General features: G+C 38.8%; 1 protein-coding gene across 2 annotated transcripts in view; it reads left to right on the top strand.

Annotated features, from left to right (window-relative positions):
- The window catches only part of USP32 (ubiquitin specific peptidase 32), a 205,514-nt gene extending 193,010 nt beyond the window's left edge, over positions 1-12,504 (top strand). For both annotated transcript variants that reach the window (XM_012777151.3, XM_012777062.3), the window contains exons 29-34: positions 62-182; positions 5,409-5,600; positions 7,029-7,317; positions 8,393-8,817; positions 9,409-9,501; positions 10,275-12,504. In XM_012777151.3, the coding sequence (XP_012632605.2) occupies positions 62-182; positions 5,409-5,600; positions 7,029-7,317; positions 8,393-8,817; positions 9,409-9,501; positions 10,275-10,448 (1,294 nt within the window). In that variant the 3' untranslated portion in view covers positions 10,449-12,504. The remainder of the gene's footprint in view (positions 1-61; positions 183-5,408; positions 5,601-7,028; positions 7,318-8,392; positions 8,818-9,408; positions 9,502-10,274) is intronic.
- The last annotated feature ends 2,410 nt before the right edge of the window (positions 12,505-14,914 follow it).

The following is a 14,914-nucleotide window of genomic DNA, read 5'->3' as shown; positions in this document are numbered from 1 at the left end:
TTAAGAAAATTTATATTCCTTCATAGTTATTTCTACCTCTGTGGATCTTTTTCCCCGTTAGATTTTGCAGAGGCTGTAAAATTGATTGTGGGGAGGACAAAGCTTTCATTGGAAATGCCTATATTGCTGTGGATTGGGACCCCACAGCCCTTCACCTTCGCTATCAAACGTCACAGGAAAGGGTAAGTATTTAGGGACACCATAAGACGGTGTTTTTTGTATGGAAAATTTCCCCAGTTTAACTATATTATGCCATTTCTATCTTAAGCAATTCATATACAACCAGAATAACATTTATTGGCATTCTCTATGGCACCTAATACATTGATGTGATTGGGTTTTTTCATTTTTTCGGCTTCTAGAGTTAATTGTGTTGGGGCATTGTCTTAGGATATTTTGTGTTGCTATTACAGAATACCTAAGGCTGGGTAATTTATAAAGAAAAGAGATTTATTTAGCTCACAGTTCTTCAGGCTGGAAAGTTCAAGGGCATGGTCCTGGCTTCTGTGCTGCATCATAATATGGTAAAGGAGGTCAAAGAGGAAGCAGATACGTGTGAAGAGGGAGAGAACTAAACAGGAAGAACGTCACTTTAAACAACCCACTCTTATAAGAACTAAGTTCTCAGAGGGAGAACTACCTACCATAAGAACGGCACCAAGACATTAATAAGTGATGTGCCCCCATGACCCGAACAGCTCCCACTTGGCCCCACCTTTCCACACTGCCAGCTCAGAGATCTCATTTCAACATATCAGTTTTGATGAGGACAAACAAACCGTATCAAAACCATAACAGGCATTAAATTTCAAAAATATTAATAAGTAAATCTCAAAACAAAACTGGATGTAATTTTAAGGAGTTATATTTTCTGACCACGGCATACCAATAAACATCTCTCTGCTCAATTATTAAATAATATTGAAGTTGCATCATCTGATAACCACAATTACTTAGCTCAAATGTATCTCTGGGCTATAGCTCCAACCTTTAATTGGCATAATGATTAGAAAAAATAGAGAAAGGATGAAATGTTCATGATTGTATACCTACGTGTACATCTCAATGGCTATTCTTCACGCTTTGCGTTCTTCTGTTGCGACTCTCTGGCCAAAACTATTTTAAAATTTCAAAAATGTTCCTCCAGAAAAAATCTTAACTCCATGCTTAAAAATATTTGCCTCAGGCAGTTTTTAATCAACTAAATATTGTTGGACAATATTAAGAATCTGATGGAGAGATAAAAGCAATAGAATCAAAGGAATTTAAGTCACATGAGGAATTATAGTGGTTTTTGCACTTTTTATGACTCTTTATTGTTGGAATTTTTCTTCACTATTACTTGAAACATTCTCTTTGGATAAATTAGTAATTGTAACTGACTTTTCTGTCTTCTTATGCTATTGAGGAATGGGGAAACTACCAATCTAGACCTAGTTCCTTATTTGGATGCCTAAATATTCCCACACACACAGTGAGGCTACTGGCAGCTCTTTCTAGCCAAGGATGAGTGTAATTTGTGAATACTTGCCATATGAAAGATCACTGGGCTTTAACTAAAGAAAGTTGAAATGAAGCTGATGTTCTAGATTGTGCTCATTGTAGCAAGGTGATTCAGTAGCCTCAGTCATGCTTCCTTTGAAGAGGGAACATTTTAGCAATTGATAGAAAGATACCTAAATCTCTGTCAGCACAAAATATGACAAGTTATTATTCTGACAAGATACTCTTGTCAATGATGATAAATTATTTAGTTCTATAAATCTCTTCTCCGTTTTAACAAAGCCCAGTGTGCAATATGCAAAGCTCTGGAGGACATCCCGCTTACAGGAAGAAGGGCCTACATGACCTGTTAAATTTCACCCTACTTCCACTTTCAGTGATGCACTTAGGATTCCATGGATACAAGGAGCTATTGAGATATCCTGCCTTGCAGGGAAGTGTAGCCTTATGACTAATCTGAGCTCTTCCTACATGTGGTTTCTGCATGTGCTTAGAGAATCATGTAGACAAAGGAGATACTATGGTTCAAAATTGAGATTATTACCCATATACTTTAAATTTTTCATTCTGGTGATTTCCCTTCTAGGAATTTATCCTCGAGAAATAGGATACTCCGCCATTACTGTGTAATTTGTAGGAGAATATTCATTGTAACATTTTTTAGAATGTAAAATATTTTGAAATAACTTGTTTGTCTCACATTAGGAAAACATGATATGTTCATTGGATAAACTATAATGCAGTCATTGAAATTGATGTCTACTAGGAGTTTTTACTGACATTTATGGAAAGATACTTATGATATCATGTTAGACTTTTTAAAAAGCAAGATATAAAATTGCATATACTAGAAAAAGTCTCTTCAATGTTAAAAAAAATACTATCTAGGACAAGAGCAGAAGAAAATCTGCCAATATTTTGACATTGTTTGCCTTTGTATTAAGAATATAAAAAGTTTCCTTACCATTTTATATTTCTTTCCATTTTCCAAAATTTCCACATGAATATTGTATTTGATAATCCGAAAAAAAACAAATAGAAAGGCAATTGCCCTTCTTTGTATTTTCCCCTTGTTTGAACTTCACATTCCTTTTTTTTTTTTTTTTTTTTTTTTTGAGACAGAGTCTCGCTTGTTGCCCAGGCTAGAGTGAGTGCCGTGGCGTCAGCCTAGCTCACAGCAACCTCAAACTCCTGGGCTCAAGCAATCCTTCTGCCTCAGCCTCCCGAGTAGCTGGGACTACAGGCATGTGCCACCATGCCCGGCTAATTTTACATATATATATTAGTTGGCCAATTAATTTCTTTCTATTTATAGTAGAGACGGGGTCTTGCTCTTGCTCAGGCTGGTTTCGAACTCCTGACCTCGAGCAATCTGCCCGCCTCGGCCTCCCAGAGTGCTAGGATTACAGGCTTGAGCCACCGCGCCCGGCCCACATTCCTTAATAGAAAATTAAACTAGATAACTTCTCAGGTCTTTCTATTTATTTTTAAATAATCTCATAATATGTGAAAGCTATTAGTTCATTTCCTATGTTTTGTATTAAAGATGAGCTTTAAAGCAACTTAGAAAAAAAGAAGAGAGTGCCTATAAGTAATTTAAACTATTTGCACAAAAATAGAGAAACTGAGCATGTATCCCAAGAGGTAAAGGAATCTTTATCATTTAGGGAAATTATATTGATAAATAGAAATTATTGTCAGTTCACAAATATATTTTTTATCAGCCTTTTTTCCTCCTTATCTCCATCTAGTACTATAGCCTATGTTCCACATAAAATATAGTCAATAAGGCAGGCACAGTGGCTCACACCTGTAATCCTGGCACTTTGGGAGGCTGAGGCAGGATTGCTGGAGGCCAGGAGTTTGAAACCAGCTTGAACAACATAGCAAGACTTCATCTCTACAAAAAACAGAAAAATTATCTGAGAATGGTGGCATGTGCTTATTGTCCTAGCTACTAAGGAGGTTGGAGCAGGAGGAGCTCTTGAGCCCAGGAGTTTGAGGCTACAGTGAGCTATGATCATGCCATTGCACTCCAGCCTGGGTCACAGAGCAAGACCCTGTGTCCAAAAAAAAAAAATTATATATTTTTATATATATATATAAATAATTATATATATATTTGATTGATCAGTATATATTTGTCAGTGATATATATCATTGATAATTGATCAATGATATAATTGATACCATTGATAAATATATATTTATATATATATACATATATATATACACACATACATCAATGGTCTTTACTATCTCACTGTAATTTGTGATTGGCCATAAAGCATCCCTGGTGGAGATAATATTTAACTGACTATGAGAAAAGAAACACTGCTGTATTTGATACACTTCTTTTTCTACTCATTCCATCAAACATGATACAGCATGTTTCCTTTTGAAGCATGTCAGTTTTTTCCTTGGGTGTCCAGCTCAAGAGATGTTGAGAGTCAGTATCTTGATATTACAGAATTTGTGCTCAGAAAAGAAGTCACTGACCTAAGGTCAAGCCAGATTTCCTTTTCTTAAAAAAATTTTTTTTTTCCTCTAAGTTCCTCTTTTTAAATGAGTTCTTTAGACTATATGGTGGTACAGTACCAAAACCTTAAATGTATGATCAACACCAACCTTGTTAGTTTGGGACATTTGATAGCCTTGTGACTCAGCCATCTTCTCCTGTAGGGAAAGCATCTCACCAAAAAGCTGTTCTAAAGTGAATGTCCTGAGCTGTGCCAATTTGTTGTGATCTGGGCAGCACAGTGTTCCCACCATGAGTTTCAGGAAGGGAAACATGGGGGTAACTGCCTCAGGCAAAGAGGACCAGTTCACCTCTGGAAGGGAGGAGCAATAAATGGGGTGAACGACATATGTGTCTGGGCTCTGCCCTGGGACATGAATATCTGTTGTGTGAAGTCTCATGCCAACATACAGTCCTCATTGTGCACTCACCCACCTTCCACCATAATAGAGCCACACAGAAGGGTCCCAGCTCTGTGGTTCTTGATTGCTTGTCAGGTGGCAACTAGGAATGGGAGAACTTTTTCCTTTCCGTTGCATTCTAGGTCCTTCCTTCTCTCCCTCCTCCCCATCCTATACCACCCCCAGCACACATCTCTGTACCCCTTCCCTTCCTTTGCTCTCTCTCCTTTCTTAGATTTACCTCCTTGCTCCAAAGCCTAGTATGCCGGATAACAGGACCCCAAAGGTTTGGGTGGGTATTTCTCAACAAAAGCAACATGCTCTTTGGAGCTTGCTCTTTCTTTTGTTGCCATCTCAGATAAAAAGGGCCCATGAGGCAGGAGACAGATAATAATACACATGGTATCCTGATAACTGTGTGACGTGGTGGTGAAATGCAAATGAGTTGTATCCTGTAGAGTTCAATGCTCTGGTGTGTTGTCTTCTCATGATGAGCTTTTCTATGCCCTTTCTTTCTTTATCCAGCTCTGCATTTGTGTTTCAGAGATACTATTTCCCTTAGCCTCTGTAAAGTCTGCAACATACTAATAATGCTCTGTCTTCCTAGTTAAAAATAAATAGCATACTCTCAGCATCCCTGGCTTGAGAGCCAGCTCACGTGTAAACCATTTTAGGATTCCAAAATTGTGAAATAAACAGACAATTCCTTGTTTGTTTTGTTTTTGTCATTTTAAAGCATTCAGAATTTTTTCAGGAATAGCTACAGTCATGTATATAGAAATTTTATCCAGAATGTTACTGATGTGATATTTGCAAATAAATGTGTAGGTGCTATATTTGTTCAAAGACTCCATTTTGGGTTGTGTTTTCTTTTTCCTCGTGTAGTATAAGATAATGGTGAGTGACTGTGAGGATGATACATAGCTAGATAACCACTTTAAATGCCATCCCACAACCCCTATTCCTCTTGTCCCCTCTACCTGCAGGTCGTAGATGAGCACGAGAGTGTGGAACAGAGTCGGCGAGCACAAGCTGAGCCCATCAACCTGGACAGCTGTCTCCGTGCTTTCACCAGTGAGGAGGAGCTCGGGGAAAATGAGATGTACTACTGCTCCAAGTGTAAGACTCACTGCTTGGCAACCAAGAAACTGGATCTCTGGAGACTTCCGCCTATCCTGGTATGTGACAGCCCTGCCTCTCACAGGGCAGAAGTCTAGTGTAAAGGAAAGAACCCATGAACAAACAGGAGTTTTTGTTATTATTGAGAATAAGATCCTTCCTGCAGCAGTGTTTTAAAACACTTTTTCTATACAAAGGCTTTTATGTTGGGTGCAGAGATGAATTGTTCTATAAATATTTGGTAGTTCCTGTTCCTAAAGAGCTTGTAGTAGCCTAGAAGGATTAGGAAGTCGTGTAGATCAGTAACTGCCTGATGAATCTGAACTTCAGGAGAGGGTGAAGCACTCAAGGCTTTATGGACAAAGAAAGTTTTAGGCTAGCCCTTAGTAACTACAGAAGGGCAACTGGGCCGGGCGCTTCCAATGCCCACTGCACTCTGTCACATGGCCATGCACACTGGTGAGTTAAGTGTGTCTGCACAGGCACTCCAGTGCACTGGGGCTTATGTGTTCTTGTAGATTTGATTTACTGCTGCCTTTTCCCTTCATGGATTCAGAGGTTCTCCTGTTGCCTGTCAGGAGAGTTAGTAGTGACAGATCTTCCTATTCATTTAAGATCAGTGTAACTGTAAGATACTAGTGTATTTTACCCAGACATTGTATGTATTTTCTTATTTGTGTCTTTATCCTACTACTCTGTGAAAACTGAATGTAGGTTTTTGTTTCCTTAGAACAGAACAGCTTCCTAGGGAATGATCAGCCCAAGAAATTAATAACATTGATTAGCTAGTTCCATGGATAGGAACTGGGGGAAAGGAAGAAGAGGGAAGGGGTAGGCTTAGGGACAAGGTAGATGGCAAGGAGGGGGAAAAACTTTTTTTTAATTCGGGTATAATTAATGTACAATTAAATGCATAGATTTTAATGTCCAGTTTGATGAATTTTTTTTTAAGAACTTGGATATTTTATTTATTTATTTTTTATTAGAGACAGGTTCTCACTCTTGCTCAGGCTGGTCTCTAACTCCTGAGCTCAAATAATCCTCCTGCCTCAGCCTCCCAGAGTGCTAGGATTACAGGTGTGAGCCACCACGCCCAGCCCAATTTGATGAATTTTGATACTAGTATACTCATATAACCATGACATATAAAACATTATGAACTAGAGGACTTTATAAAAGCCATATTTTTATTGGCTGCACCTGGTAGTGTATACCTGTAATCTCACTACTTGGGATGCTGAGGCAGGAGGATCCCTGGAACCCAGGATTTTGAGGTTGCTGCCAGCTACGATCATGCCACTCCACACTAATCCAGACAACAGAGTGAAACCTACCCTGTCTTCAAAACAAAAATGTATTTTTGATGTCTTTAAAGCTTTAATAATGAAAAGTAAATGTTATATATTCCCAAACAATGGACATTTTTAATGTAAATTTTCTATCTTCAGAACCCTTAATGCAGATGTTTTCTACCTTCTCTTATCCAGATTATTCACCTTAAACGATTCCAATTTGTAAACGGTCGATGGATAAAGTCACAGAAAATTGTTAAATTTCCTCGGGAAAGTTTTGACCCTAGTGCTTTTTTGGTACCAAGAGACCCGGCTCTCTGCCAGCGTAAACCACTCACACCCCAGGGGGATGACCTCTCTGAGCCAAGGGTTCTGGCAGGAGAGGTGAAGAAAGTGGATTCTCAGAGCTCAGCTGGCGAAGAGGATGTGCTCCTGAGCAAGAGCCCGTCCTCACTCAGTGCAAACATCATCAGTAGCCCGAAAGGTGAGGAGGCTGGGGAAGCCTGGTAGAAGGGCTTTCCTGGGACCCCCATAGGCTGCATATTTCCATCTGTCTTCCGTTCTGTAGCTTCAGCATGGTAGGGTGGAAAGGACCTATCTGGAATTAGACTTATGTATATTTGAGCTATGTGACTTTTAACAAGAGATACAGCCTCCCTAAATCTATTTTCTCATCTGTAAAATGGAGATACCAAGTTTACAGAGTGTGAGGATTTGACATATTAAGAATGAAACACTTTCCATAATGCCTGGTATATATGGTGAACATGAATGGTAGTTGTCTTCTTTGTTCCCTTACAGCAGAGGCTCTCAAAGTCCAGTCTGGGAGTCCTTAGGGTCCTTAAGACCCTTTCAAGAGGTCTGGAGTGGAGGATCAAAACTATTTTCATAAAAATACTAAGACAATATGTACCTTTTCACTTTTATTCTCTCACACGAGTACAGTGGAGTCAAAGACAACATGACATGAAAGGTCATCACTTTAAATTCCTCAGTTTTAATTTCTAATGTGAGAAATATTGATAGCTATAATCCACTTAGAAGTTCCAGGGGTCCTCAATTTTTAAGGTTATAAAAGGGGGTGGCGTGGGTGGTCTATGTCAAATGTTTAGGACCCATTGCTTTGCAGGCTTTTATGAGAGGTCGAGATACTAGAGGGTTCCCAGTACCATGCCTAGCCATAGTAAATACTTAATAAATGGTGGCCATATTTTTTTTGTCTGATTTGACAAAGAAGAAGCATATTTATTTGCAAAATTCCTTAGTCTAATAATTATACTATTTTGAACTGAATCGGATATAAATCACCCCTGCCATTTTCTAAGCCCCTATGATATACTTTACATTTTCAGGACATGGTTGCCAATAGAGACTGGCCATTGAAGAAGACAGAAATGTAACTCATTGGCTACAAAACAGGAACTAAAGAGTAGCAAGTCAAGACTCCCCATCCTTACCTTTATGTGTACATTTATGAGGCTGGCTTCAAAGTTGGCCTTTGGTGGCTGGCTTAAAATGTGGCATTTGGATTTATGCATCTGTCCTTCTCCCTTTCACAGGTTCACCTTCTTCGACAAGGAAAAGTGGAACCAGCTGTCCCTCCAGCAAAAACAGCAGCCCGAACAGCAGCCCACGGACTTTGGGGAGGAGCAAAGGGAGGCTCCGGCTTCCTCAGATTGGCAGCAAAAATAAACTGTCAAATAGTAAGGAAAACTTGGATGCCAGCAAAGAGAATGGGGCTGGGCAGATATGTGAGCTGGCTGATGCCTGGAGCCGAGGGCATTTGCTGGGGGGCAGCCAACCCGAGCTGGTCACCCCTCAGGACCACGAGGTAGCTTTGGCCAATGGATTCCTCTATGAGCATGAGGCATGTGGCAATGGCTATAGCAATGGTCAGCTTGGAAACCACAGTGAAGAAGACAGTACTGATGACCAAAGAGAAGATACTCGTATTAAGCCTATTTATAATCTATATGCAATATCGGTAAGTAGTTTATTATATGGTTTCAGATGAGATTGAGCACGTTTATGGTGGTATGGCCGTAGACTATTGTGTGTTTTTCAAAGAGTGGTCTGCACTTTTCAATGGTTTTTTTCACTTGTTTATTAATCAACAAGAAATTCTTTCAGGTCCTGCTTATTTGCTAGGCATTGAGCTTGGTCATAGTGATAGACATAGTGATAGACAAAGTTAACATAGAAACCTTGGCCTTCTGGATAGATTACAAGGAACTCACAGTGTGATTGGGGCGGGGAGAGGTAGTCATGTAATTATTATAAATGAAGTCACAGGTTCAAGTCATTCATAATTGTGTGTTCCTAAGGAAGTTTTGCTTTCTAAAAAAGTAATCAAAACTATAAAATGGTTGTCTGTCCACACAAGATTTGGAGCTTATGATTTTGAATTTTGCTTTTTGTTTATTTGTTTTTAGAAAAAAATTAGAGAATTCCAAAACATTTTTTCTTAACCACTGCATAATCAGTATCAGTGTTCTCCTGCTCAGATCCTGGTGCTATACCCTGGCCACAATACAGTTAACTACTAACATAACTTCTACTCTCTTCTCTCATACAGTGCCATTCAGGAATTCTAGGTGGGGGCCATTACGTCACTTATGCCAAAAACCCAAACTGCAAGTGGTACTGTTACAATGACAGCAGCTGTAAGGTAAACATGCTTGATCTTTGAATAAAAGTGAGAAACAGAATGCCAACACATCTGGGGAACATTTGTTGAAATAATGGACTATCTCCTGAATAGGAAATAAATGTTTCTGTTAGGATGAGTATATAGATACTGTTTGTATTAAGGGAACAAAAGTGAGATATAGAGTGGGAAATGAAAACATAAATAGGGAGGAAAAAAGATATTAATGAGAAAAAGTTCTTATCTTTTGGATGATTAGAATTAGATGGAGTTTTAGATCATTCTTTTGATTTTGGTCAAAATATTTTCCTCAAAACAAATATTGAGGCCAGACGCAGTGGCTGTATCCTAGTACCCTGAGAGGCTGAGACGGGAGGATTGCCTGAGCTCAGGAGTTCAAGGGCAGCCTGAGCGAGAGCAAGACCCCATCTCTACTAAAAATAGAAAAATTAGACAGGCATCATGGCACGTGCCTGTAGTCCAGAGTTCCAGCTACTCAGAAGCCTGAGGCAGTCGGATCACTTGAGCCTAGGGGTTTGCAGTTTCCGGAAGCTAGGCTGACGCCACTCTTCTCTACCCAGAGCGACAGAGTGAGACTCTGTCTCAAAAAAAATAAATAAATAAATTGGAAATAATGGGGCTCTTTTAGGGGCAGGTGTGAGACAATCGAAGTAGTAAGCTTATTAGAATCAATTCGGTTTAGTAATTAGAGAGCATTGGTCTTCCCTTCCCTGGTAAGGATTAAGAGCTAGCATAGTGATGTTTTTTGTTAAAGGCTTTTCTTGCCCCTTCAGGAACTTCACCCTGATGAAATTGACACCGACTCTGCCTACATTCTTTTCTATGAGCAGCAGGGGATAGACTATGCACAATTTCTGCCAAAGATCGATGGCAAAAAGATGGCAGACACAAGCAGCATGGATGAAGACTTTGAGTCTGATTACAAAAAGTACTGTGTGTTACAGTAAAGCTACCACTCTCGCTGCTAGACAGCCTGGTGGTGAGGGAGGTGACTCCTTGTAGCTGACATTTGGCAAAAGCATCAGTGAAAGGCAAGCTAAATGTAGTTATTTTATCCTGTGACCCTGAAGCACAAAATAAAAATCCTAATTAAAATAGCAGTTAACTTTAAGAGTAGTAATAATTTTGTTTGGAAGTCTCATACAAGCTCTCCAGTAGAGAACTTTCAGGCAGATCCCACCACTGGCCTGTAAACAAAAGGGTTTGGCACCAGCCACCTGGGACCAAATAAGAATTAAACTGTGCTTGTCCAGCTATGAACAAACATGTAATGAGTATGGAGTTTACCAAGAATCATAACAAAATACTAAGGATTTCCTTGGAGTCAAAGTAAAAAACAAAAAAATTGTAGTGTTGTCCAGGGACGACATGATATGCTACCTCCTTTTTCCTGAAGTTTTATTCCATTATATTGACAAGATGGAGAAAGCAAGATCATGAAGATGTGCAAATGATTCTTACAGCATGGACACAGATTTTTTAATTTATTTTTTAAACCATTTCCCTACTCTTTATATGTCTTTCTTGCTTTTTGTTTTGTTGTGTTTGTGTCAGAGACACAACCAGTCATTGGTGGCAGAGGCATATAGTGGTCAGTCTGAAATGGAGAGTCTCTCAAGAGCTATGTGCCTTCTACCCAGGGCCTTGGTTGGCATACCCAGTAGGAAAAAAAGCATCCTGGGAAATCCAGCTAACATGGCCCTCCTGATAGAGGCATCTTACTTTTAGGATACTTTAAGTATCCTCTAAAATGTATACCCCCATACTGCTGAATGTGGCATGGTAGTTGCCAATAATTGCACCATCTTCATATGCACATGTTGCACAAAGAGCTTCTGGGAAGGTAATCAGCATGAAAGCTAGATAGTGTTTCATAATTAGTGGTTGTTTCTTTTCTGTGGTTCTTTTTTTTTTTCTTTGCACTTTAAAAAAGAGAGAAATAAACATACTTGTTTGTATTTGATGGCTCTAAGGGCTATAAAATAACTTGATTGGGATATTTTCCCTCATCATATTAAATTTGAAAACAAAACATATCCCAAACTTTAATAGTTTCTAAGTATTTTTAATGAAATTGATGGTTTTAGGAAGTAAAGTTTTGTTTGCATGTCCATCAATTTTTTTTTACTTTGATATTTGTCCTTTTTTAAAATTTTATAGTAGTCATGAAAAGTTATGTTTCTTTGCCTCGTTTTTTTCCTCCAATTATTCAAGACTGGAACAAAAGTATAAATGTTATTTATTTCAGGTAGCATTTTTTTCCCTATGTTTTTAAACATATGTTTTCAAGAAATGTTTCACCTTATCTTTGGTCTTTGTTTATTCATTTAGGCGCTACTAGTTGACTGTCATTAAATTGTCAGATTTCATTACCCTTTCTTCATCATAGATGGTAATTACCAATGTAATTAAGCATTTATGTTCTGATATCTGAGGCCAGTAACTATCTAGTTTTTCTCAGAGCAGTTTGGAAAGGTGTCTAAGATGGCTAAATTCTTTTCAGAAGAAGAATATAATTGCAAGTAGGAAGGAGTGGCCTAAATTGTATAATGTAATAAAGTCAGACAAAAGGCATACTTCATATAATAGTTTCAGGATTTTCAGTATATAAAATATGTCCACTCCTACCTAGACATGTCTCGTTAAAAAATGGAAGATTTTAAATAATTTCTTTACAGATGTTTTATTTAAGCAGGTAGCACAATCTACTAATGTTGTTTGATCTGTGTTTGTTATATTGGTTGTAATTAATTTTTTAATTCATAAACTAGCAGAAAATTTATTAAATTAACTATTAACTACATTCACCTTGTAAATTACTGTATAAAACTTGTCGACAATGCACTGACTTTAGAAAGATGTTAATGTACATACATAGAGTGTAAATAAAATAGTGTTGATGTACTGAAATATGAACTGTACAAAAAGTATTGGTAATTGTATATGGAGTGTACCTGTTTATCTGTAACTATTATCCAAACAAATTAAATACTGTGGATGCCTCTTTGTGCTGTTTTTCCTCATACAAGTAAACACAAAAAGTCAAATTCTTCAGCCTTTCTCTCTGTGATCTTGTTTTAATTCACCTATTTGAATAAAGGCTACCTGACTTAGAGAGGGGAGGCTTCATCTCTCAGGGAATGGAAATTGTATTGAGGGTAGAACAAGACACCTGCAGTGACTCACATCCCTCTTAGAAAATTATTCACAGGGTGGGAGGGAAGGAGAAGGGTAGCGAGCAGGCGGTGAACTCAGAATTGGTGGGGAAGGTCCTACAATAATTTTCATGGCAGATTGGGAGATAAGGTGAAGAGAAGAAAACTTCTCATTTGTATAATGCCTTAAAATGACCCTAGGTTTCTAGGGTGCACTGTGAAACAGAGATGTTCTTGCTTGTCTCTCTGGGAGATCTGCAAGGAGGCAGTTGGCAATGTTGAGAAGAGATGAAGATTTTACAGCTATAGGTCCTTCACCCACAGCCCCTGTTTGTTTACCTATAAAATTAGAATACCTAGCACTCAGGCTTGTAAGAAGTCAATGAACCACATAAATGCCTGGCACAGTTTCTTAGTAAGTGCTCAAAGAGTACGATATCCTATCCCCATGATATTCAATTGTGTCTTACAAAGAGGTTTTTTGTTTTTTGTTTTTTTTTTACCACCTTGCTATACTGACACTAACAGAGTTTAATACCGTGTTTCCCTGAAAGTAAGACAGGGTCTTATATTTATTTTTCCTCAAGAAGACGCCCTAGGGCTTATTTTCAGGGGATGTGTTATTTTTTTTAAGTACGGTACAACAATCTACATTTATTCAAATATAATTAAGTTGTCTTCTTCTGGAACATCATTATAACTCTCCAAACCCCGAATTCCATCCTGAATTTATTGCGACTCTATTTCCTTTAGAACCATTGGCCCCAATCTCTCATGTCAAACAATAGAGCTCTCATGGGGCGGATGAGAAGGGCTGCTCGTCTTCTTTACCGCTCTGCGATGAAATGCATGGGTTGTGCACATACACTGCGTAGCCACGCCCATCACTAGGTCTTATTTTCGGGGTAGGGTTTATATTGCACAAATGCTTAGAAATCCTGCTAAGACTTATTTTATGGGTAGGTCTTATTTTCGGGGAAACACAATAGCTCTCTGTTCACATTTTCCAGAAACAGGAATTTAGATTAAAAATCTATAAAATATCCACAGAAATATCACCAATAAAAAAAAAATCTATAAAATGAAACATGTTGCATCAGCGGAAGTGGCAGTGGCAGCTTGTTTAAGGGAAGGAACAAACAGAAAATGGATCCAAAACAAAAAATGAAGTGCAGTTCCTAAAGTGCCAGTCTGTGTTTTTATTAATATCTTTTTAAAAGGCAATCTTGGGGCCAGGCATGGTGGCTCATGCCTGTAATCCTATCACTCTGGGAGGCTGAAGCGGGAGGATCGTTTGAGCTCAGTTCGAGACCAGCCTGAGCAAAAACAAAACCCTGTCCCTACTAAAAAAAAAATAGAAATTAGCTGGACAATTAAAAAAAAAAGAAAAAAAATACATATATATATAAAATTAGCCGGGCATGGTGGCACATGCCTGTAGTCCCAGCTACCCGGAAGGCTGAGGCAGGAGGATCGCTTGAGCCCAGATTTTGAGGTCTTTGTGAGCTAGGCTGACGCCACAGCACTCTAGCCTGGGCAATAGAGTGAGACTCTGTCTCAAAAAAGAAAAAAAAAGCAATCTTGGAAGGACCAGCTTGTGGAGATGGGCAAGCAGTTTGTTTCTAGTTCCTGACTGGCCTTCTAAGATAGGTGTTCAGCCTCTCTGGCTGATGGCAAATCCACATGGAGTCTCTCCACCACTTGGTGGCATTGCTCACTGTGGATTCTTTCTTACCTGCAGACACCATCGAATTGGAGCAAGTAGATGATTTACCACATTTTCCCCAGCTATTCTGAAGGTTGAATGTAGAATTTTACTGGGATAAGCCAGAATCTGTAACTGTGGGAACAGAGACCCCAGTTTTTCTTAGTATTGAAATCACAAAAAGTCAGAAATGCACACACCTCTATGATGAGATACTCAACAAAAAGAGGACTTTGAGGCTTCCTGAGCAGTGGGAAGCAAGATAGTAGATATAAGATGTATAAGCAAGATAGAAAATATAAGTTTGTGATGCAGCGGTCATAAACTCGGGCCTATATCAGCTAGGTTGGGAATAGAATGTGAGAGTTTGTCCAACCACAGGTGAGACTGGGGAGTACTGGGGTCTATAGTGGGTTCTAGGCACGTGTCCATCTGAAGGCCCCATCTGATTGTTGCCATGCAGGAATGTAGGCCGATGTTAACCAAATCTTTTTTCCCCCCTAAAGAGAAGCCAGAAATCCAGATGTTAATACAAAATATCCAATTTAGAAAT

This window comes from Microcebus murinus, chromosome 18 (assembly GCF_040939455.1).
Source record: "Microcebus murinus isolate Inina chromosome 18, M.murinus_Inina_mat1.0, whole genome shotgun sequence".
Classification (NCBI taxonomy): Eukaryota; Metazoa; Chordata; class Mammalia; order Primates; family Cheirogaleidae; genus Microcebus; species Microcebus murinus.
Note: the sequence above shows the minus strand (reverse complement) of the source record. Positions and strands in the feature narration are given on the sequence as shown.